Consider the following 25,876-nt stretch of genomic DNA (forward strand, 5'->3'; position numbering starts at 1 on the left):
AATCACAGTTAAGTGAAGTTACAGTCAGTAATCAAACAAAGGCACTTCCTTGAGTGAAGTTTGATCTTCAAGCTCGTTTGGTGTAATTCTGTTCATCCATTGTTTTCTGTAGTAGACAGCAAAGTTAAAATGTAACAAATAATCTTTGTGAAGGTTCTTTTTTGTCCCTCCCCCTGACAGATCTGAACAGAACTTGCCAAAACCAAAGCAGATGAATACAATTTGGAAAATTTCGTGCTAGTCTTTACCAAGCTTGGAGGAGACGGTGTACAGTAGGACTTTTAAGAGTGATCCACATTTTTGGCAGACAGCTGAAACATTTATAAGGTTATATGGTGGGTCTCAAATAAGAAACTTATCGCAAATAACATGGGCTTTCCCGTCGGAACTTTATCTCTACCAGAACCCCGAAACAATCAAATGAAAAATGTTGGACTACAAATCAGTCAACTAATCACAAGTGGAGAAGTATTAATTTTGTCACTTTGTTTTATGATGAAGTAGATATCTTTAGGGCAACAGATATTACAAGATGCTTCTTCCGTCCACGCTGCTTGAAAGGACACAAGCTGCAAATCACTGGCATTTCTTGTATTTCAATTAAGCGGGTCCCAGCAGGTCTAGACTATTGTTATAAAAGTAGGACCAGGATGATTTGCATAGGGTTGGCCCTTGTCAGGAGTGCAGAGTGGGAGAAGAATGATTAACTGGAATGAGGTCCATTGCGATTACCAGTGGCTGGTTTAGAGTAGTGATAGACAGATTACGAATCTGGTAGCTATTCTTGAGCCTGATCAGAAATCTTTCTGATTTCAGTAAATTGTACTATCCAGGCAATGTGTGCCCACTGCAACAGAATACAGTTACACTTTATTTTTTTACTATGGATAAGATTCACATGCCTCTTAATGAGAGATCAACTTTTTACGGACAACTGTTTCTAGGCTGGGTCTAGTTGGAGCTATCCACCGACCTACACTTGTGCAAACACCCACATGGGGGAAACTAGGCTACCCTCTGGATGAACTTGCCAATAATAATTTTTTCCTAGACTTTGTCTCAAGCTCAGATTATATATTAGACATGTATGTTTATGCAAGCTTGGTGATCATCTAAGGTAGACCCCTCTGTGTATGAGGATTCTTCCCTAATAACCATTTATAGAGCACACAATACAAATGGAATTTTTGGTGCATATGTCAACATTAGCTCTAACATGGACCGGACATACATCAAAGTGCTGGTCTAATACCTCTCTGATGTTTCTATAAACACTTAACGTCGACCCCATTCACTCTTAGGCTGTTAATAGGCAGACTAGTGTAGGGATTTAGGTCCTGACGATTGCTTCAAACCCTTAGTTGGCTACACAGGAAGGAAGAAGCATGTTGACCTGCATACCTTGAAGGGTTGCAGTTAGATCCCTGATATTTTAACATTACACACAGGGCACAAAAATAAATCTGGTTCAGTTACCCATGGGGTAATTTCCAACTGCTATTGATAAAAGGGACTCCATTATAATTTGTCTCATTATACCGAATGGATTTTTTGTGGATAGTAGGAATTTCCAAAGCTGTCAACATGAGCAGCTCTGTATTGGGCTTAGAAGGTACTTTTGCTTCTGATAACACAGAGAATATCTGGGTGAAATGTAATGTGATCTTACCTACCATTAAGTTATGTAAGGCCCTAACTTCTAGTCACACCTGTCAAAGATCCAGTTTAGTACCCATTTTTGAAGTATCCAATTTACTCACCCATTGGTCTGAAAATGTATAGGAAATGGAGGGAGAGTTGGTTGTAAAAACGAGGATGGTGGCCAACCTCATAGAGTATCATTATTTTGACAGCAACTCATCATTCTTAAACCTTGCCTAGATTATTTTCGCAAACAATGATGGGACTGCAACCTTGATTAACTTAAAGGTTGGGGTTATCATAGCTGTTAACTCACGCAATGCAGAGATGAACAGCATTGCCACCAATGTGCAGTCACTGACTCACTCTCTTCGATTCCCTAAACAGGGGAACAATGACAAGGCAGATAAGGAGTTAGATGCATGATCTTGGTAGTAGGTAATACCCTCAGAATAGAATCAACCAAAGTCACGACAATATTATCTTTACTATACTCCTACATTTTGGTCTCAAGTTAGAATCATCTTTTGTCAGGAGAAAACCTTAATAAAAATATAAGCCTAGAACATGTTGTAGCAAAAGTGTTGAATTTGCAGTCTATCTTCAGCTACATATATGATGTGGGACTGGGGTATGGGACATAAAGGCATAAGCACTGAAGGTTCACCAAGCACAGCAAATCCTCATGCTGCAACGCTAGCGGGGCGTGTAAAAAGGTTACACATTAGAAGGCAAATCCATGGTGGATCGTTTTAGGCAGGTTTCCTCAGTGAAAGGTGTAAGTAAGTCATCAGGTGTCAGGTATTCCTGTGATCCGCAGTAATTTTGCCTGCAAACAATTATGTTCATCGTCTGTAGTGTAACCCATTCTGGAGTCAATTCCACGGTTTTCTCGACCTTTTCTATGGCTTTTATTAGGATTCGTATGTCTAATACTGGAGGTGTGAAATACAACAATTTCAAAATAAGCCAGACATTCATAAAACATACTATCAACAGGAACGAATATGTTTTGTTAGGCATGGCATTTGAATTGATTTCAGCAGTCACAGCCAGAGGATTTCTGAGGGCCATAAGATGAATTTAAATGTCCTCTACAAATTGTGTTGCCAGGCTTCACTGCAGCTTACTTGTCTTTCAAATATTGTAATGACAGACTGTTTATCCAGGTAAAACAGGATGGCAGGATGAATGAATAAGTGCAACGTTGCCTTTCGACAAAGGGATTATTGGCACACCATTAAGAGTTTCAAATACCAGAAGGCGGTCTGCAGAAAATGCCTGCTGGCATCATGTACCAAAATTAAATCACTCCTATCTTTGTCCCTCCATGGTATGGCCATAGTTCAGAACCAGGAAAATAAAAAGCTTCCCTGGTTTAGACTGTAACATGCGGTACTTCAGGATACTGTCTTTATCCATAGCTCAAACTATCGCCATCGAAAAACTTTAATAAAGGTGAGTTCTACTTTCCCATCGCGAAGCAGTAAAGGAACGTTGTGCCAGTGTTCTGCAGTAATTAAAGCAAACAATTCCACTTAAACTTAACCCAGAAGGTCCTCCTGAAAATCTACGAACTGGGCTTTGCATTGTTTCATCTAAACACAGCCGGGGCTTGAATTTGGTAGCTGCTGCGCCGGCTTCTAAACTGACTTCCAAAATACTGCTGTAAACATTCCTGTTTTCCTTTTTCGTGCTCTCATGTTCGTGCCAATAGGCTTCATTGCGATAACCAACCAGCCCTTCTCCAAACAGGCCCAAAGCACTGAAGATGGTGTAGGGTCTGCCACGACTGCTTGAGACACGTGGCAAGTATGTTCAGAGTAGCGCCAAGTGTACCTTTTCAATTGAGTAAGAGTTTAGGCGCTGGTTGCTGTACGGCAGCGGGTTTGCAGGGGTAGCCGCTGTCCTTCCATGGAAAACGTGGTTTCTTCCTCGGTCTCAAGGCTTATACGTCAGGTGCAAGGGTAGGTTCTGAGGGGGTGTCTTCACTAAGATGCTGTGGAGATTCAAAGAAAACAAAACTGTCAGATAATGAAGAGTAATAAAACAAGCCTTATGACTAGCTTTAAACTAGTATTTAGAAAGCCAGGCGTTTGGCTATAGAATACTGCAAAGGCTTCATCAAGCCTCAATAACATTCGTGCTGCAGGTATGACGTGCACAGCAGCAATGCAAGCATCTTCATACATAAAGCTGGCACAGCACAGGCAGTAGCAGTGAAAACGTCCCCTATACAGAAGCGGAATAGGTATAGGGCAGGCAATAGTACATATTTTCTCTCAGACACTGGAAATATACAGCCTAGGCAATAGCAATGCAGACCTACAGAAATGGTACGACACATAGAGCAATACTGCATGCGTAACACGTACATACAGTGTGTACACACATCAGCAGAGAGGAGAAATGTTAATCTACAAATTAAGCTCAGGTTTAAATTACTCAAGCCTTTAATTGGACCTAACAAGAACAGTGATATTATTACTTGTGGTGAACAGCCATCCACTTCAACTAATAAACCACTTTGTCATACCAGGCACTGGCCAAGATTTCACACGAAAGCGGGTAAGGCTTAGGAGAGCTTAGAAATGTGGAGCATGGTTTGCACATCTGCTAAGAGGTGTGTGGGGCCAGAAAGGTCAATATGAGTATGTTAGAAATGGGGATCTCTAGTTGGCAGAGGTATGCCCTTGCTTTTAGTCAGAGTAAGGGAGTTACACACTTGAGATAACCCCTGCTCGCCTCCTTGGTAGCTTGCCATGAGCAGACAGGCTTATCCAAATAGCAATGTGTAAAGTATTTGTACTCAAAACACACAATAACGCAATGAAAACTCTGCAAATGGACACCACACCAGTTTAGAAAAATAAAGTATCTTGATCTAAACCAAACGAGAACAAAGAGACAAAAATCCAAAATACATGTATCAAATTATGACTTTAGAACAGTTATTTCAAACATAGAACTTATAGAAACAAATAGCTCCAACTAAGGCTATTATAACATTGTGACAGGCATAAATCCAAAGTATGGCGCCGACTGCGAAGTGTGTGGCTTCGGGCCCAAAGTCACACAAACCCCTCAGACAACAGTACCTTGGAAAATTAAGTTTATGAGCGATGCATGGCATTGTGGAGGTGAGGCGTCTGTGCTGAGGTCAAGACCGGTTCCCTGGTTACCACGAAGGAGGCAAGGCATCGAGTCCGTGAGGAGGCAAATCAAGGACAGGGGAAGTTAGGCGCCATCAGCAGCGAGGCGTCGCTACCGGTGGGGCGATGCAAAGTCGAAGAGTTTGTGAAGTCACCCATGTCTGTTATTCGCTCCGCGGTAACAGGATGCAGGTGCTGGCGGCATTGGTGGATGCACTGGCATCGGAGCTGTGGTGCAGGCAGGGTAGTGCGTTGTGCACTTCATGAGTGGTGCCCTCGGCTTCGATGCAGGACGCGGTGTTGCTGGCGGGATCAACGTTGTTTTTCTTGCTTTGCAGCACCAACCACACAATGCTCCTGGCCAAGGAACTGGAATTGGCGACCTCTTCAATAGGAGTCCACAGAGGAGTCCAGGTGCTGGTCAGAGGGTTACAGGGGGAAGTATTTGTGTACCTGAGACTTCAGAACAGGAGGCCAGCACCCACAGGCCCTTAGAAATTCTTCTTCAAGTAGATTCACAGCAAAACAGTGGCAGGTCTGAGATACAGTTACAGGGCTATTCATGTGGGAGAGTCATCAGTGCTGCTGGCTCACTAGTAGCATTTGATTTACAGGTACTAGGCACACACAGTGCACTGTGCTAGGGACTTACCTAGTAAATCAAATCTGCCAATCATGGATAACCAATCATAATAATACTTTATACAGGGAGCACTTGCACTTTGACATCGGCCTGCAGTGGCTAGGTGCCCAAAGCACCTAAACCAGCAAAATCGAGATCCAGCGTACCATCAAAAAATACAGGGGGTAAAGGCAAAAAGTCTGGGGAAACCACACCAAGGATACCAAGTCTAACAGAGTGACATATAGTTTGCACGTTTTTATGTACAGGTAAGGAATTGTTTTATTGTAGTCAGTGAGGTGGTGATAACAGTGAAATGAAAACAATTGTCAGACCATCAATATCATCTCACTAATAATCAGTAAAAAATTAAAGTGCAATTCAAAGAGTTATGTTATGTTATGTTATGTTACATACATTTGTAATGCGCACAGCTGCCCCAGCCAAGGGGCGTCCTGGCGCATGGCAGGTAATATGCAACACCTACAGGGAACACAACAGAAGGAAAGATAAAGGCAATTTATTAAAACAGAAAAGTTTTTAAAACTTTACGGAAGACTAAGAGATCGTCTAGCAACCGCATCTCTACTGGAAGGGAGTTCCAGAGCTCGGCCGCTCTGACCCGGAAGGATCGACCACTAACCCGACACAGCCTGTATCGGGGGATCACTGTAAGTGCTTGACCCAACGATCTCAAGGACCGGGTAGGCACATACCAGGACAAAAGGTCCGCAAGAATTTGAGGACCCACACCCCTAAAAATCTTGAACGCCAGACTCAGCACTTTAAACTGGATTCTTGCCCTGATAGGCAGCCAATGCAGTGATCTCAATGTGCCGGAGACGGAACATGTACGAGGTAAGCCAACAATGGCTCTCGCCGCGGCATTCTGGACACGTTGGAGGCGGGTAACCTCCGCTGAATTGGTCCCTACCAGAAGCGAGCTGGCATAGTCCAGGCGAGATAGCACTGTAGCCTGGACTATCAGCTGCCTGGTACGATGGTCGAAAAACTTCAGGACGGGACGCAACGACCGTAGGATAACAAAGCAACAGGCCGCGGTTCTCTTCGTATGACCCACAAAACTGAGTGCAGGATCCATCCATACTCCTAGGTTCTTTAATTCTGTGACCGGAATGGGCGCCGGCCCCAGCTCCGCGGGCCACCACCTGTCCCCCCACAGTTCCGATCTCCTACCGACGATCATGATCTCCGTTTTCTTTGCGTTGAGCTGGAGACAGTTGTTCTTCATCCAGCTCGCCACCGCTCTAAGTCCACTCTGAGTGAGTGAAGCAAAAGAGCCCCTCCCATTCAGCAGAAGGGTGGGTACTAGTACCTGGCCCAGTAGCTAAATAAGACATGATCGTATTGTATTTTTTAAGGATCACAGTTGCCAGAGAGGTCATTAGAACTATCAATGCACTGCCAACTCACTTTCAATTGGAAACATCAAGGTCTTAATTTCTCTTCAAAAGTTACAATGGTGCGTTTTAAAGTGAGACCATCCCAAACTTGCCATTTAAATACCCATTTGCACTGTGTACCTCAATCTCCAGCACAACAGGTTCTAGTCCATCTTGCATTGGTGACTGATCCATGTAAATTGGATAAATGATTAGAGCGGTCTAAGACTGAATATGGATTGGTATGCTTTGCCTATTTGGACATCAGTGCATCTATCTATCTATCCATGAAATTCTCGTTGCGAGTTTAGCATACCCGGAAATTAAATTGATTGTGTCTAAGAAAAATTTCTAGAGAATTTTAGGGCTGGTCGAGGAATGTCATCTTCCTTGAAAGAGAACCCTTCCCGTGCTCTGCCTGCAGAGAAAAAAAAATCGGAGGTGTCAATTGCTTTTACCAACAGGACTGTGAAACAAATGCTTCATTTGGCTGGTTGAGGTGTGAGAGTTACCTTAAGCGTCCATCTCTCTTTACAGTGAGCCAACAAAACCCACAAAAACAAGAAAAAATATAGATCTAATTTAGACTTCAATAAATTATGCAATACTTTGCAGTTTACAAATTTCATCAGGACACCTTCTTGATGTCATATTCTGCAGCTTTTTGTATCTTCAGACACTGTTTCCAGCTGAACCACTGAGCCACGCAAAAGTAATTTCCTTCACAGTTACTATGTCTGGAGACGTAAAGACCCTTAAGCAAACTGAGTAGTAAAATAAAAATATTTACCCAAGGCTAGTGAAATTACTGTGTGCCATATTGAACATTTCTGTGATGGAATAGCATCAATGAGGAAGATATTGTGGATCGGTTTCCCTTTGCATATAAGGGTGTCAGTACTTTTCAGGAGTCCTAGGGTAGTCCGAGGTTTTTAAGGTCAGTTTATGCGAATAAGGGCCTTTTACCACTCACCTCCCAGAGGTTAACCATTCTATCGGGCCCAAAACTGATCATCAAGTACTCAACTCTAGAACTTGACTCTCGGGGTAAATCAGGCAGTCCAAAGCTTACTCGTGGATGTTGTGCAGGGTTAGATCACTCAAAAATCATCAACCAGATGTTACCAAATCACTATTCAGCCACTATATTAGTTTATTAAAAGAGTACTTTATGACTACTCATACAACTAATAAAACACTGCTATAATTCACAGAGGTTAATTGTTTAGAGGTATGGGAAGATTGCCCTCAGTATTCACTGGAAAGTCTATGATATTAAAAGGTAATTGGCCCATTGCCTTGGTGGCAGGGAATCTCTGGGGCACCACTGGTAGTTACTGTAGCTCATTTCTCTTTATGTTCACACGTTAGTCCCAATACTTTCCTTATTTTCTCTCTTCTCATGGTTCAATGTCACCGAACCTTTCAGTATGGCAAATGTTTGCATGCTTTTTGGAGGAAGGACCACCTGCCAGTGTTGTGTATGCAGCACAGCCCAGCAAGACGAGAGGTTGTCTTATCTACCCTAGCCCAACTGGCATTTCCTTTCATGAGGTCTGATCAGGTCCGTAGCAGTATCACTAGTACCAGTGAAGCTAAGGTTGCTATGCTCATGGTATTGCAGATAGGGCTCTTGGCCAGATCTCAGTGGCGATGCCCTGTTACAGGTACAGTATTCTACCTGATGCTTGAAAGTCTCCCTTGTGTGTTGAAAAATGTGATGACAGTTGGCTTCCTTCAGCTTTGGTGCTTTAGTGCTTTAGAACTTGCTCTGCTGAGTTCCCACTGACATCTTCTGATTCAGGTGGGAGTATAGATGCCTATGCTGATGACATGACCAGGACACCAAGCCTCACTCATGCCACAGGGGTGCCGGTCATCCCGATTCCAAGTGTTAATGGTCAGTAGCCTAACTGGGCTCTTTCTAGGCCCCTTGTCTTCCAAGCAGCCTTTCTTCATAAGAAGGTACACCCATAACCCCTCCCAAGTAGCTACTGAAGTATGTCTTTGAAGTTGGGTCCAGGCAGCTTCGCCCTGGAGACTTCTCAAGTTTCACTAGATGACTGGTCATAAACCTTGCAAGCTGAGCTGGTGGTCGTTGTCCTAACTCCGGTAATCCAACGATTCTCCCAGTCACCACCGCTGAGGATCCCAGGCTTTTGGTCAAGAAATATTGGCACAGAGACTGAACGTTTCTGTCCCATTGGTATACCCAAGTTGCAGACAGGCTTTGTGTATTCCCGCAGTTCATTTCTGTGGCAAGTTCTAGAAAGGTTAGCACTTTAGTGATTTCCAGGCAGACTGGTCAAGGCATGGCCTTTGCCCAGAGTGTGAACAGGAAGGTGAGGTGAAGATGGGAGTCTCCTCTCAGGAGCAACGTAAAACAAGGGTACTGAAGATTTGATGGCTGCCCCACTCAACTACCTGTTAACCAGTAGGAGATAGCCCTCCCAGAGAAGAATAGGGCCGGGGAACCTTTCCTAATTTCAAAGCAACCCACTGTCTCCTCTCCTAAACACGCAGCAGGGTGGCCCAGTACAACGATCCCTGGAATATCTGAAGAATCCACCTATTCTGGCGCTGACCTCAGGTGGACGCTGCGTTTAGAAATAACTTATGGTTTTAAAAGCACCTGCTGCAGAGTTCCTTGAGCGTCCAACAGTTTTCAGGCAGCAATAAAAAATGTAAAGAGAAGTCTGGTGATTAATGTTCCGGCTGGAGGGAGATCGGAATTTTGTCTAGTAGCAGTTTGACTGATCATAAAAAAGCGCAGAGGGTTAATATTCCTGTTGCACAGAACGCGTACCATGCAGATCACAGAACTGTACTTTATGTGGAAGCTCAGTGGATTACTGCATTTTGTCACAGAGATCCTTTTGTTACAGCAATTCATAAATTACAATCCTAATATAAAAACAGTGACTTACGAAGTGGCATTTAAGAGCGGCATACAAGCTGCATAAAATAGGTTAGGGTTTTCTGTTTTTTTTATCATGCATTCCTAATGTTGCAAAATATGGCTCGTTTGGGTAGATATAGATCCTTATTAGTAAAGCCAAAGCTAACCCCCTTCAGCGTTTTAAAACAGATGAAATGTATGTGAGAGAAGGGCTATGGAGAGATGAGCGGCACTGTTAGAGGGTGTTAGTAAAGGAATACGTGGAGGTCATTGGTGGTGGGGCATTGGGGTTGGGGAGCGCAAAATTGATTGTCATAAGTGAATCAAAGCTATGATTTTTAAAATGCACTGATTAATTAAATGAAAACCTAGGTGTGTGCAAACATGTATGTCGACAATAAACAGCCTGGCAAGGCTCTTCCAATCACTGAGAAATGTGGTCAAAGGCTTTCCTGGGCAGTGCCCTGGCAGTAAAGAACACATACTGAATTACCACCATGCCTAACTATCCCCACTGTACCAATGGCATGGTTGATACCAGCAAGTAACAAGGTGAATATATAGGAAGATCCAGATACTTGCAAGCGGTAAGCTGAACTATACCTGCCAATTACCAACTCGCTGAGCTGTCCCATCTCTCAAGTAACTTGCGATATCTATACCTTAATTAGTTTAAGTAACTTTGTTCATAATATGTTTCATATTTGAAGTTGTGAGTCTGTTATTTATGTATATTACAATGGAGAATGTATTGCCTGGTAAATAAATTGTACAGATCATTTAAAGAGTTTGAGGAAAAAAAAGTATTATTTTAATTTGCTATAACCAAATATCAGAAATGAAGGCCACTAATTTGTTTTACATAACAGTGGGTGGAGTTTGGGGAGCACTGTATTTCTGAGATCCAACTAGTAACATAACTCAAACCATCTAAATAGCAGTATTATTATTTATTTATTTATAAGGTTTTATATAGCGCGAACCAGACCCAAGAGGGTATCAGAGCGCTTTACATTTAGGATCGTTGTGTTAAGAGTTACATCAGATGCAAGAGCATAGTAAAATACAGTACAGAATAGAGGACACAACCAGCAGTTGAGCGTCAAAATAATAGTCAATTATTCCAGTGGGCTAATACCACTTCTGTGCTATTGACACAATAACAGATGATATAATAATAAAGCAACATAGAATATACTGAAATTATATGAGATTATAGTCTAAAAGAACAAGCATTGACAAATCCAATTGGTCTCGCCTATGCAAGAGCAATTGGCTTTGCCAATATGTTTTACCAATGTTGTACACCAGCGTAGATGCTGTTCAGCATGGCTAAAAGTTAGTGGGGTAAAGTTAAGAGTGGTGTGGAGTGTTGTAAAAGGGAGTATTACGGAGTGGCGTGGAGTACAGTAGGGGGGAGTGGCATAGACAGGAGAGAAGTGAGGTGTCATGGAGTAGCGTACAGTGTTGTGGAGAGAGTACCGTGTTGTAGAATGGAAGGTTGCATAGATTTGAGTGTCGTAGATTGGAGTACAGTGTCAGAGTTGAGTAGAGTGTCGTAGAGTGGAGTGGCATACAGAGTGGAGTGGCATAGAGTGTTGTGGAGTGCTGTAGAGTAAAGTGGATTAGTGTAGAGGGTGTAGCGTAGAATGCTGTAGAGTAGTGGCATAGAGTTTCACAGAGCGGAGAGGCATAGAGTGGAGTAGAGCGGAGTAGTGTGCCACAGAATAGAGTGGATTTACAAAAGGGGGTGGTGATGAACAGAGTGTCTGAATTGAGCAGACCACTCTTACCCAGTCCAAAGATCAGGGCTTGATCCATCACCGTTATTTATCTCACTGCCCCATCCCAGCTCAGAACCTGGCTATATGCAAATCAGTCTGTCCCTGGCCCAGTGCATCATGGGAACAGGGCAGACTAAACTACCAAGCCAATTCTTTACCAGAAAGGAGCCAAGCTACCGGGGACCGGTTTCTGGCATTTCAGCCTCTTCGGCCCGGCTTGCTTGAATCCTGATGGAGCAGTGAGAAAGGGACTCATGTCTGAGTATACCCTGCCACACCTATAGTGGCCAAAATCGATTTACAAAAGGGGGTGGTGATGAACAGAGTGTCTGAATTGAGCAGACCACTCTTACCCAGTCCAAAGATCAGGGCTTGATCCATCACCGTTATTTATCTCACTGCCCCATCCCAGCTCAGAACCTGGCTATATGCAAATCAGTCTGTCCCTGGCCCAGTGCATCATGGGAACAGGGCAGACTAAACTACCAAGCCAATTCTTTACCAGAAAGGAGCCAAGCTACCGGGGACCGGTTTCTGGCATTTCAGCCTCTTCGGCCCGGCTTGCTTGAATCCTGATGGAGCAGTGAGAAAGGGACTCATGTCTGAGTATACCCTGCCACACCTATAGTGGCCAAAATCGATTTACAAAAGGGGGTGGTGATGAACAGAGTGTCTGAATTGAGCAGACCACTCTTACCCAGTCCAAAGATCAGGGCTTGATCCATCACCGTTATTTATCTCACTGCCCCATCCCAGCTCAGAACCTGGCTATATGCAAATCAGTCTGTCCCTGGCCCAGTGCATCATGGGAACAGGGCAGACTAAACTACCAAGCCAATTCTTTACCAGAAAGGAGCCAAACTACCGGGGACCGGTTTCTGGCATTTCAGCCTCTTCGGCCCGGCTTGCTTGAATCCTGATGGAGCAGTGAGAAAGGGACTCATGTCTGAGTATACCCTGCCACACCTATAGTGGCCAAAATCGATTTACAAAAGGGGGTGGTGATGAACAGAGTGTCTGAATTGAGCAGACCACTCTTACCCAGTCCAAAGATCAGGGCTTGATCCATCACCGTTATTTATCTCACTGCCCCATCCCAGCTCAGAACCTGGCTATATGCAAATCAGTCTGTCCCTGGCCCAGTGCATCATGGGAACAGGGCAGACTAAACTACCAAGCCAATTCTTTACCAGAAAGGAGCCAAGCTACCGGGGACCGGTTTCTGGCATTTCAGCCTCTTCGGCCCGGCTTGCTTGAATCCTGATGGAGCAGTGAGAAAGGGACTCATGTCTGAGTATACCCTGCCACACCTATAGTGGCCAAAATCGATTTACAAAAGGGGGTGGTGATGAACAGAGTGTCTGAATTGAGCAGACCACTCTTACCCAGTCCAAAGATCAGGGCTTGATCCATCACCGTTATTTATCTCACTGCCCCATCCCAGCTCAGAACCTGGCTATATGCAAATCAGTCTGTCCCTGGCCCAGTGCATCATGGGAACAGGGCAGACTAAACTACCAAGCCAATTCTTTACCAGAAAGGAGCCAAGCTACCGGGGGCCGGTTTCTGGCATTTCAGCCTCTTCGGCCTGGCTTGCTTGAATCCTGATGGAGCAGTGAGAAAGGGACTCATGTCTGAGTATACCCTGCCACACCTATAGTGGCCAAAATCGATTTACAAAAGGGGGTGGTGATGAACAGAGTGTCTGAATTGAGCAGACCACTCTTACCCAGTCCCAAGATCAGGGCTTGATCCATCACCGTTATTTATCTCACAGAATAGAGTGGAGTAAGGTAGCACGGAGTCGCATATAGGGAGTTGCATAGAGCGTTTTAGAGTGGAGTAGTGTCGGAGGCATAGAGTGCAGTTCAGAGCCGTATAGTGGAGAGGCACAGAGTGTAGTAGAGCGTCAGTGGAAAGTTTAATGAAGTAGAATATCACTGCCTGGAGTATCGTGGAGTGAAGTGGAGTGCAATAATAATCTGTAACACCTGTCTTCACACAAACCCCAAGAACAAAGTGGAGAAAATCTTGACCTTAAAAGCCTTCATAAAATCACTACCATCCATGTACCCGCAGGCGGGGCTGGTCGTGTCTGGCGACCTGAACATGTTCTTGCTTCAAACAGACCACGCCCAACTTATGAATCAACACAAACGGATTGGCGGACCAATCCCAAGCATTATTACAAATCATCAAAAAAGGGATAAGATAGGTCAACAGTGTGCACGCATGTTCGCTGAGGTCGGGATGATCGCATTGAATGGCCGCTTTCACAAGACCAACCAGCATCTTCAACTAGAATATCTAAACAGGCCGAATCAGTGCTGGACTATACCATCGTGGATCTAGAAGTTCTGCAAACAATCGTTAGTTACAAAATCATCCACAAATTGGAGAGCGACCACAGCCTGCAATCATTTGAAATCAACATCCAACATAAAAGGGCCACACCGACCAAAGACCTGACAGAACCCCCAAGCCTCTATAACCTTCAGAGACTGGTATGGAACGGCAATAACATCAAAGACATAATGATATTCGTGAAAAACATCGATATTGAAGTGATCGGAGAAGAGCCATCCGCACATCGGGAAAACTGGGAAAGACTGACGTCATCTCTAACTGAGAGATTCGGCAACCACAGCAACATAAAGAAACCAAGTAATACTCCTCAAGCGTCTTTGGGCAATATAGTGCGCAAGAAAAGGACCCTTAATCAAGAAATCAGGAAGCTGCAAGCAACAACCAGGTCAAAGGGTGATGATATAACCACTCAAATTTATAGTTTAAGGCAAATTTACAAAAAAGAAGTGTGGTTAGAAAAATCAAAATACCAAACTAACATCTGGCAATCACTATTAGCATCCAGTCAATCAAATAACAATGGGAAATTTTGGGCTGAAATCAATAAAGTTGCAAACGGGACGGCACAGGTCTTCAGCGCTAATATTCTGGAGGATGACTGGATACAGCACTTAGAGCAAACTCAAACCATCAACTATCCAGTGGGGAGCCCAGCGTTGCAGACCCTGCAATCAGAAAACAATTACGAAACAGACCAGCTTTCGGATGAAAACAGGATAACGCCATCCCAGGTAGAAAAGGTATTAAAAAACTTGAGATCTAAGGGAGCCCCAGGTCCAAACGGTTTACAGAATGGTCTGTTCAAACAAGACCAACAATTCTGGGCAGATCATCTTTCCCCACTATTTAACAGTGCACTTCAGACCGGAAGCATTCCCCAGTCATGGAGAGGCAGTATTCGTCATCCAATCTTTAAGGCAGGCCTAAGAACTGATCCAGCCAAATACCGCCTCATCGCACTCATAGATGTCGAGTCTAAAATATATGCCTCTAATCTTTTGAATGCCTTGGAAGACTGGGATTGTGCGAACAAGATCTTGCCGATCACACACACTGGCTTTAGGCCCGGAACCTATACCTCATGTAACCTGCTGGCGTTAAACCTCCTGGTGGACAAAGCCAGGGAAAAGTCAACCAAGCTGTATACGTGCTTTGTCGACCTGAAAGCTGCGTTCGACACAGTACCGAGGGAGGCTCTATGGAATAAAATGGCCACTTGGGGAATACCAACAAAGCTGCTGCAGGCCATCATGAACTTGTATTCATCCACTTGGGTTCGAATAAAATTAGGCAATAGCGACCGAACCACACTAAAAATTTACACCCATGTGGGCCTCAAGTAGGGCTGTGTATTGACCCCAACTCTTTTCAATATCTTCACAGCGGATCTAGACAAGCACATTGCGGGGACAGAAAGTGATCTGCCAAAGCTAGCCCATCACAAAATCAGGAGCATTCAGTATGCGGATGACATTGTACTCTGCAGTCAGACCCCGCTGGGCTTACAACGTTCCATCATGAAGCTCCATGAGTACATCAGTGCGCAGGGCCTGCAAATTAATTATAAAAAGACGAAGATCGTCTGTTTTGCTTCTCGTTCAGGGAGGAAATCCTTCAAATGGCACATCGCAGGCAACAAAATAGAGCAGACCTGCTTGTACAAATATCTGGGAGTAGTTGTTGATGCCGGGTGGACTCTGAAAGATCACCAACTGTAAAGAAAGGCACAGGCAAATAAACTTCGTTTTGCCCTAAACATATTAAAAACGAAATTGAACTGTCCGTCCAAAGCGTACCTGTTGAAGGTGATAGCCGCCAAGTTCTTACCCTCGCTCACTTATGGTTCGGAATTGTATAGGGGTAAAGATGCAAATTTTCTGAACACACAGCAATCAGAGCTGTTCAAATATATCTTTAAGATTCCGAGGTTTGTATCTCAATCTCTGATTCGACTGGAATTTGGTCGATCAAATCAGCATCAAGTCAGACAAGCGGCCATTCTAAAAACATGTTGGAAACTAAGAGCAGCCCAAGAGAACACGCTTATGGGCCTCTGTTGGATTGAGATGAACAACCAGACCAAGTCGAAAAACGCTTGGAAACCAGTATGGGAGAACGCCCTTGCAAGTCTTAAGTTGAAGAAGGCATGGAATAAAATCTAACATTTGCGGCTTTCAAAAAAGTAACCAACGGAGCAGCAAAGCAAAGATCTTGGCTAACAGACAAAGCCGCATCAGCACAGAAAAAACACAGTTGGACGGTCCTGGCCACGTATGTGAAAATGGAGCCTCAACCGTATTTAGTAAATCACATATCCAATGCCGCCCAAAAAACACTATTACAATTACGGATGGGTATCACCATTTTAAAAGATCATACACCTCCATGGAAGCAAACATGGCCGTCCCCTATCTGCAGACTATGTGGGCAAATGGAAGAATCAATGTTGCACATATTGTGCATCCGCCCATCTTTGAAAATTTTGAGACGTTATTATCTACTGCATGTATTTCGCCTTTTTCAGATTAGATCATGCCGCCCAGCTGTCATGCTAGCACTGAATAGTTACCATCTACAGACAGCTTGTAGGGCCGCCAGATTCTGCCAAAAGGCATTGCTGCTAGTAGCGAAGACTGAGAAAAAAGATCACTGAACGCTCGAACATGAATGCCCGAAGGGTTACGAACAGACTCTGAATCCCCTCTTACACATATACCAAAAATATAGACATTTTAGCAAGTTATCTTTTTGTTTTCTTTTTTAACGATCCGCTAAAGTCGTACATTTTATTCTTAAAACATGTGTTTTTATGTAACCATATTGTAAAGGTTTTAATTAACTATATACAATAAAAAAATTACTTACTTACTTACAGAGTGGCGTAGATTGGAGTACAGTGTGAGAGTTGAGTAGAGTGTCGTAGAGTGGAGTGGCATGGAGAGTGGCAGAGTGGAGTGGCATAGAGTGTTGTGGAGTGGTGTAGAGTAAAGTGGAGTAGTGTAGAGGGGGTAGCGTAGAATGCTGTAGAGTAGTGGCATAGAGTTTCACAGAGCAGAGAGGCATAGAGTGGAGTAGAGCGGAGTAGTGTGCCACAGAATAGAGTGGAGTAAGGTGGCACGGAGTCGCATATAGGGAGTTGCATAGAGCGTTTTAGAGTGGAGTAGTGTCGGAGGCAAAGAGTGCAGTTCAGAGCCGTATAGTGGAGAGGCACAGAGTGTAGTAGAGCGTCAGTGGAAAGTTTAATGAAGTAGAATATCACTGCCTGGAGTATCGTGGAGTGAAGTGGAGTGTCATAGAGTGGAGTATAGTAGAGTGCAAAAACAAAAATTGATGGACAGAATGCAGAAGAGTGTCATACATTCACCCCAGTACAGAGATCAGGGCCTAAATCCATAGTTTGTTTGCTCACCATGCCATTTCAGTTTGAACCCAGCCATATGCAAATCAGTCTTGACCTTGTGCCCAATGGGTACAGTCCAGCCCGAACTGCCAGGCCAGGTCCTCCCTGGACTGGAAACAAGCATCCTAGGACCGGTTTCGGGGTTTCACCCCTCTTCAGCCAGGATAGCTTGACTCCAGTGGCATGGAAAGCACAGGACCACGTCTGGGCATACCCGTCCCACTCAGGGTGACAAATGCAAAAACAAAAATTGATGAACAGAATGCAGAAGAGTGTCATACATTCACCCCAGTACAGAGATCTGGGCTTAAATCCATCGTTTTTTTGCTCACCATGCCATTTTAGTTTGAACCCAGCCATATGCAAATCAGTCTTGACCTTGTGCCCAATGGGTACAGTCCAGCCCGAAATGCCAGGCCAGGTCCTCCCTGGACTGGAAACAAGCATCCTAGGACCGGTTTCGAGGTTTCACCCCTCTTCAGCAGCTTGACTCCAGTGACATGGAGAGCATGGGACCCACGTCTGGGCATACCCGTCCCACTGGGGGTGACAAATGTAAAAACAAAAACAAAAATTGATGGACAGAATGCAGAACAGTGTCATACATTCACCCCAGTACAGAGATCTGGGCCTAAATCCATTGTTTTTTTGCTCACCATGCCATTTCAGTTTGAACCCAGCCATATGCAAATCAGTCTTGACCTTGTGCCCAATGGGAACAGTCCAGCCCGAACTGCCAGGCCAGGTCCTTCCTGGTATGGAAACAAGCATCCTAGGAACGGTTTTCTGTATAGTAGAGTGGCCTAGAGTCAAGTGGTGCAAAGAACAGTGGTGCAGAGTAGATTGGCGAGAGGGCATTGGGTTTAAGTAAAGTGGTGTACAGTGCAGGGTAGAGTGCAGAGGCGAAGAGCAGTGCAGAGTAGATTGTAGAGGCCTAGATTGCAATGGCGTAGAGTAGAGTGAAGTGGCATAGAGTGGAGTGGTGCAGGGTAGAGCAGAGTGGTGCAGGGTAGAGCAGAGTAGTGCAGGGTAGATCAGAGTAGTTCAGGGTAGAGTGTAGAGTAGAGTGGTGAATGCAAAAACAACAGTTGATGGACAGAATGCAGAACATGCAAATGGCCATGTCTGAACTGGGGTGGCTTAGTGAGCAAAATAACGATGGATTAAACCCAGATCTGTGACTGGGGGTGAATGTGTTGCCATTGTGCAACATTCTGTCCATCATCTTGTGTGTTTTTCTGTTCACCCTATGTGGAAGGGTATGCCCAGACGTGGGTCCCTTGCTCACTAAGCCACTGGAGTCAAGCTATCCTGCCTGAAGACGGCTGATAGCCAGAAACCAGTCCTAGGATGCTTGATTCCGGTCCAGGAAAGACATGGCTTGGCAGTTCGGGCTGGACTGTTCCCATGAGGCACAGGGTCAAGGCAGATTTGCATATGGCCATGACTGAACTTGGGTGGCTTGGTGAGCAAAATAACGATGGATTAAACCCAGATCTGTGACTGGGGTGAATGTGTTGCCATTGTGGAACATTCCGTCCATCATCTTGTGTGTTTTAGAGTAGAGTGGTGTACAGTTGCTTAGATTTGAGTGGCGAAGAGTGCAGTGGAGTAGAGCGCTATTGTGTAAAGTGCAGTAGAGTGGTGTGGTGCAGAGTAGAGTTCAGTGGCATAGAGTGCAGGGGCATAGACTGGTGCTGAGTAGAGTGGTGGGGAGAGCAATGGTGTAAAGTGGCAGTGTATGGTGCAGTGTCATAGAGTAGAATGTTGTAGAGTATAGTGGCATTAGGTGCAGTGGTACAAAGTAGTTGGCATAGGTGCAGTGGCATAGGGTGTAGTGGTGTAGAGTAAATTGTTTAAGAGCGGAGTGAAGCGGTGAAGGTTAGAGTATATTGGTGCAGGGTAGAAAGCAGTTGCATAGAAAGCAATGAACTAAAGTAGAGTGGTGTAGCATAGAGCGGCACTGTGTTGATTGCAGTGCAATACAGTGGAGTAGAACATTGTGGAGTGGCTGTTATGAGCTCCAATATACCCCAATATAGGTATAGGTGCATGCACAACCTTTTACCTAAATTTTTCCTACCTTGCTCTACATAATGGCTCTGGCGCTGACCTTTTACCTAGTTAGGTGCCAAATAAATGTTTCATTTTCTTCGAAAACTATCCTCATTTATTGCACATGAGGATTTTTTGTATCACATCAGCATTATCATCTTCTGCATAATAACTCAGTACAAAAGTCACTGGTATCGCCATCCTTGGACGACAAGTCCACAGAACAATGACACATCGAGGTAGAACCCATAAGGGTACCGTTTGGGTATATAAATACTACATCTTTAAAACACACAAGCAGAGGCTATTTAAAACAGCACAAAACAAATTGAATAGTGTTCTAAAGTAACAGATGGTGCGCGAAACAAGGGAGTACTTCCCTCTATACTCCCCACAACGTAGGAATTTATCCCACAACAAATTACACTGCAAAGGGTTTCAGCTCTCTTATACATCAATATTAATTTGTCATATTAAAGTTCACAAGTTAACAGAGCAATAAAGAAGAATTGTCCAACTCCGTAGTGTATAATTTCAAATGCAGCTTTCACTTTATTTTTCATAAATTTTTCGAAAAAGATACACTGACTTCTGTGAAGTGCGGTTATTAGGCGGCTTACGAGTTTGGGAACTTCATAAACACTTTCTCTATTGGAATAGAAATACTGCGACTTGTGATGCAATACACCTTGTGCCATACACTGAAAACCCTGAAGAAGTCTCTCAGGAGACGAAACGCGTAGGCAATGTTCTATGGAATTGTGGAGAGAGAATTTATTGATGAAAAATAAAATTTTGTCACAAGAATGGTGTCATCAGTGATGTCATGAGTGATGTCACCGACCATGTCATGAGTGATATAATATGTGATGTCATCAGCAGTGCATTGCAGGCGCGCAAGTTATAGTGAGTCCAACTAACTATAACGTGGGAATTTCAATGGTTTTATGTCAGTAAAATTTCCAGCTAACTATAACTGGTGTCAAACCTATGGTTTTTTCAGTGAATTTATTAGGTTTTTTAAATGTTAATTCCTAACTATAACTGGTGTGAAACCTATGGTTTTTTCTGTGAATTTCAAAGGTTTTGTAAATGCTAATTCCTAACTATATTTAGGGCCTCAAACCTATGTTTTTTTCATTGAATTTCAAAGGTTTTTAAATAGCAAATTTCTATAGCTATGAAATATAATATTTTTTATAATGAATCCTTTATTGTATATATATATTTTTTTTTTTTTGTGCCCTGGAGCGCTCCCGGTGCGCGTACCGGTGAGCGCACCGGTAAGCGCAGTCTTGCGGCGCACCCCGGTGCACGTACCGGTGAGCGTCCCGTTAGTGCTATTGCCGCGAACGAAAACATCATCGTGACGTATCGCGTAGCCGCGTGATATGCACGGCGTAAGCGCACCCGGAAGCACCCGAGCGCATACGATCGCGCTACGTAAGCGCCTCCGGGCGCGCCCTCGGGCGCGTAGCGTAAGCGCGTCGGGTCATGTGACCTGACAATAACACTTTTCATTGGTTCAGAACAGTTATTTTTTCCCAAATGATGAAAGCCCCCACCTTTTTTCCTCATTCTCACTTTGTACTTTGACTGAGGAAGACCTGTTTGAGAAATGGCTACAGTAGCAGCAGCAGCAGGAGCATCTCAACCACCGCAACCACCACCACAAGGACCACCACAACACCACAGTGGTGGTGAAGAAGAAGAGGAGGAGGAGGAGAGGCACTTCCTGCCTGAAGATAATACCCCCTATAAACCAAAGGAGCACATTGTCTGGGAGTTTTTTTAAATCCCAAAGGGCCTAAAGAAAGTTAATGCTCCCACAATGACATGTCTGATCTGTGGCACTGTACTTTCCAGGGGGAACCATGCCAAAAAGTATTCTTTTGGCAACAATACTATGATTCGCCTTATGCAACGTAGGCATCCAAACAACTATGCTGCGGCAGAGGTCAGAGAACTGACAAGGAACCCTCCCCAATCTTCTCGCAGCATCTCCAAAAGTACACAACCCACTCCATCGGGTCCAGAGACAAGGGAGATGGTCCCAAATATCCAACCCCAGTTTGGAGATTTTAAAATTGTTTGTAAATTTTGCGGGACTACAATTTGCTATGGAGAGCAAAGTATTAAACTGATTAACCGTGCTGGAGACAACCACAACTGCAAAAACAAACCTTATTTTTTTCCTGTTTTTTTTTCGCTCCAGTTGAGCCGTTTACAATTCCGTTTTTTGTTTGTCCCCATAAAAATTACAAAAAAATATAAAATTGTTCATAAAAGCCAAAAAAAGTAAAAAATGTTCCAAAAAACAATTAATTTTTTTTTTAAACAACAAAAAGAATAAACAAGCACTGGCGTTGCCAATAGGTCTCGCAGTAGGAAAGTTGGAGCTATTGGTTTTGTAAATGACTTTTTATATTTATATATCGTTATTGGCATTGTCAATAACAATATATAAATATAAAATGTCATTTACAAAACAAATAGCTCCAACTTTCCAAATGCGAAACCTATTGGCAACGCCAGTGCTTGTTTTCTTTGCTTAACGACTTCAGTCTGCCCTCCCCCACGTCTTTAAGAGAAGCAGCCAACCATCAATGGAAAACGTGTGGGGACAGAGAGAGAGAACTCTATATATTTTTTTTAGTACCTGGGTCAAATATATATATATTTCCCCGTTCAGAAAGTAGCCAAAAAGAAACAAGTGGGAATGGCTGTCCCGAGGTAATGCCTCTAGCTGTCTGATGCTTTATTTTCAGTTAGACCTTTCTGCAGTGGCATTCCCCTTCTTCTAACCTCACTCCCCTCCCTCTAGATAGCGGTGGGGGTTTACCTTAACCTCTCCCCCGTTGCACACTTGTTACTTTTTGATGCAAATGAAGGCGATCCAGGGGATATGTATTTAAACCAAATAACAGACCCACTGGCACGTTTCCACTCCATGTGTCCCAGGGAGGCGTTACCCTAGCTTCAAATCCCGCCAAAAAGAGGAAAGGGGACGGCTGAGCGAGCCGCAAAAAAAAAAAAATGGGTGTTGTAGCATTTGAATTGTGCTTTACTCCATGAAGGCCTAAACGTACTTACACAGTGGTCCTAGAAGTAGCTGCTCCTTTTGTTATGCATGTTGACAGCGCGTTGGTCTGGAGAGTAGCTTTTGTTGCTGCACAAAATGCATCGTCTGCGCACCCATTACCTTCTTCATCACTAACCAATCCGTTTATTTTACTCCACCACTCGGGGAGCATTGCGTTCTCTGGAGCTCTTTCATCTAATAGACCAGCCAGCCTTCAGATATTTAATGAAGCAGAAGTGTGGGCCGGCCCATTTGTTTTGCAACATTTACGAGGGGCTGAGGAAGTCAGGGAACATTTCCTACACATTCTTCAGGATTGTATTTTTGGCTTAATAAAAGTCAAAAGTAGGTGAAAAACTTGTAAAGCACAAGCTTTGCTTGAGAAAAGATTAGTACTGAAGAGATTTGTTGAGGGAGAACTAGATTTTGCTAGAAATGTTTCCACAAACTGTGTTTAAAATTCTGCCAGGTTTGCAAAGTTATGATCATTGCTCAGCTGTAGACAGAATTCAGATTCACAGCCCTAGTTAATACAATTACAGCGCCCCTGAATAGCAAACAAAAAGAATGCAAGCCGCACAAAAATATGTAGCCAATGTATCTTGTGGCCATAAATATGCTCAATAACTTGGCAATCTGAAACATTGTTCATACTAAACAAATATGTTACTATTGCCACTTATTCATTTGAAATCTACTTGGACATGTCAGATCCAATAACTAAATGGGCAATATAGAACAATGTATTTATTAATCTTTTGTTTATTGTTGTCCCCGAAGGGGAGGTATCTATTTTCTATACCTATCCTCGTAGTCTGTAATAACCTCATCACAGACTTCAGAGGAGTTCTGAATCATAATATATGTTGGGAAACGCTTGGAAACATGTTTTTAGTTACATGTATTTATTTCTGTTTTATGTGCGCCTTCAGATCCTCTGGCACTTACAAGTTCTGCCACCACGTTAAGTGCCTAAAAGATTAAAACCAGAACTGAACCATTTTCAATGTTATGTACAACGAAGCCACAGTTGTGGCTTATTTAGCTTAAGCAGCTAAGAAAAAATGCCAAAGCTAATAGTCCAGGCTTGTTGTATGTGGATTGTTACTCGTTGTATTATTTATCTGGATACAATGACAGAAGCAGCACATTTTTCGGGCAGGACACTATGCGAAGCATGTTTAATCAGTCCTTGTTGTTATGTGGGAAGCGGCTTGTTTTGGGCGTTTTTTAAAAGAATGCGGAACTTGTGCTCTATACAGGAAACTATATAACTACGAAGTCTGAGCTTTCGCCTTTTGTAATTTACATTCTCGGGAGTGGCGCAGTAATCGAGGAGGTTCTTACTAGAATAGTTATTTATGGAGCGGGTAACTACAACATGGACACTGACAGGCACTGATAAAGATAGACAACGAGAGCTTAAGAAAGAAGGTTTAGAGGGAAGGTGGGCAGAAAGCCTGCATTCCTACTTTTAACAAGAGCGGCCGGGAAACTGAAAGTACGGCCGGCCAGCCATGAATAATTAGGGGAGGAGAAGCCGCAGAGCACACGCTGGGAGAAGCCCTTTGATGTGGTGGCGGCTGTGAAAAAATGCAATTAGGAGGGAGGGAGGGAGGCTGATGCGCGTGCTTGTTTGGTCACGTGATTCACGTGAACTCAAAGAAAACCGCACCAAAAAACCCTTGGTTTCTCTCCATTTTCCATTCCTTCGCAATGGAAAAGGCGAGACCTAAAAAACCAGTTCTTTTTAGAACTACCTCCAATTTATAAAAAAATGCTACATTTTTTTAAAACTCTGTCATTCTTTTTTTCCCCATGGTAACCTCCGCGGTGCGCGTACTGGGCGCTCCCCCCCTCGGAAATCGAATTTTTTAAAAAAAAATTTTTGCCCCGCGGGGCCCTTTTATGGCCCCCACATCAAACCTAGAGGGTCAGGGGGGGGGTCTACCCTGCCCCCTTTTTGTCATTTCCCCCTTTGTTTTTGCCACCTCTTGTGTCTCGATCCCACCGAGACACAAGATGGCGGCCGCTCCAGACTGTTTGGAATGTTGACAGACTCCCGAGAGCCAATCAGCTTTCCGCTCGCAAACTCGCGTAGCGCGCTGGAGCGCACCCCGGTGCGCGCTTATATATATATTTTTTTTAACCTAAATTACTCAAAATCCACTGGAGCACATATCTTGAGACATAGCAAAGGCACATCGGGCTACCATGCCCTACAATTTTGCCAAGTTTGGTGGAAATCCATTCAGCCGTTCGGACTAAAAGTGAGTCCAACCACCCTATGGAAATGAACATGGGGAAAACACATTTTGGGACCCCCCTTTTATCTCGGCCCCCGCTTGCCGAATACCCCCCAAACTTTCAGGAAAGGAGCGGAGCGCAGCGAGGCTAATTTAAGGAAAATTACAGGCAGATCCCTCAATCCGCGCCAAAGTTATTCCCAATAGAATGTTGCGGATTTCCTATGGAAAACGATCCTAACTATAACTACCTACTGGCGACCGCCAGTAGGTAATGTTTATTTATATATATATATATATATATATATATATATATATATATATATATATATATATATATATTTTTTTTTTTTGCCACAAAGTGATCCTGCAGACGTCAAATGCGCTCAACAGCGTGCGCTCGGCTCAGGGGTCGGATCCTGACCCAGTTAAAGTTTATGTCACAAAGAGAGCGGCACAACCATTTTCTTATCGAAGCCTTTTAATCAGAGCTTCACCCCACCAACGCGTTTCAGCCTCACAGGCTTTGTTCATGGTCAGTATGTCCTTCTACTATTTTCTTTTTTATACTAGCCCATATTAGCCTTAGGTGGCATTATGGGAGTTGTAGTATGAAAACAGTATAGCAAACAAATCACAGTTTAAAAGAAAGACTTGTGTGTCATTAATTTCATACGCATTACTTTACATGTTAAATCACATGAGCAAATTAAATCTTTCAAGTTCGTAATTGGAATAGTTCCAGTTATTGTCGGGTATAGTACCCTATTAAAGTGAAAGTCTTATAGCTGGTACTATCAAGTCACTCTAAATGTATATGGAGGTCTTCCCCAAAGTTCATGCCTCTCGGTGTTTTTGTTCGTAATCGAATGATTAAGCGAGATTCCATTTGTCGCAATTTACGAACTGTGTCGCCTCCTCTTTCCATTTTGGTGAGCATTTTCACCCCATAGAATCTCATTGTTTTCCAATCTCCTTCTTGGCAAGCATTTATGTGTTTGGCTGTTGCATAAAGCATGTTTTTATTTTTGACCGCCCTGATGTGTTCTAAGATCCTCTTTTTCAGCATACAGGTAGTACTAGCTATATACTTGATGCCACATCTGCACTCGATGATGTATACCACATTTTTGGACGTGCATGTTATCTCTTGGTCAATATATATGATGTTGCCATTCGGTTCTTCATAGCTTTTTTTGCTGGTTCCTATTTTGCATGCTTTGCA

The 25,876-nt window shown here is 43.6% G+C and overlaps 1 protein-coding gene across 8 annotated transcripts in view; it reads right to left on the reverse strand.

The window, feature by feature from the left end:
• Nucleotides 1-229: 229 nt before the first annotated feature.
• Nucleotides 230-25,876, reverse strand: part of FLT3LG (fms related receptor tyrosine kinase 3 ligand) — a 740,120-nt gene continuing 714,473 nt past the window's right edge. For 4 of the 8 annotated variants that reach the window (XM_086930222.1, XM_086930224.1, XM_086930220.1 and 1 more), the window contains one exon: nt 2,529-3,640. In XM_086930222.1, the coding sequence (XP_086786348.1) occupies nt 3,590-3,640 (51 nt within the window). In that variant the 3' untranslated portion in view covers nt 2,529-3,589. Of the gene's footprint in view, nt 3,641-25,876 lie in introns of all 8 variants that reach the window. The other 4 variants (XM_086930225.1, XM_086930221.1, XM_086930219.1 and 1 more) reach the window with 4 other exon arrangements.

The sequence above is a fragment of the Lissotriton vulgaris genome, chromosome 7 (assembly GCF_964263255.1).
Source record: "Lissotriton vulgaris chromosome 7, aLisVul1.2, whole genome shotgun sequence".
NCBI lineage: Eukaryota > Metazoa > Chordata > Amphibia > Caudata > Salamandridae > Lissotriton > Lissotriton vulgaris.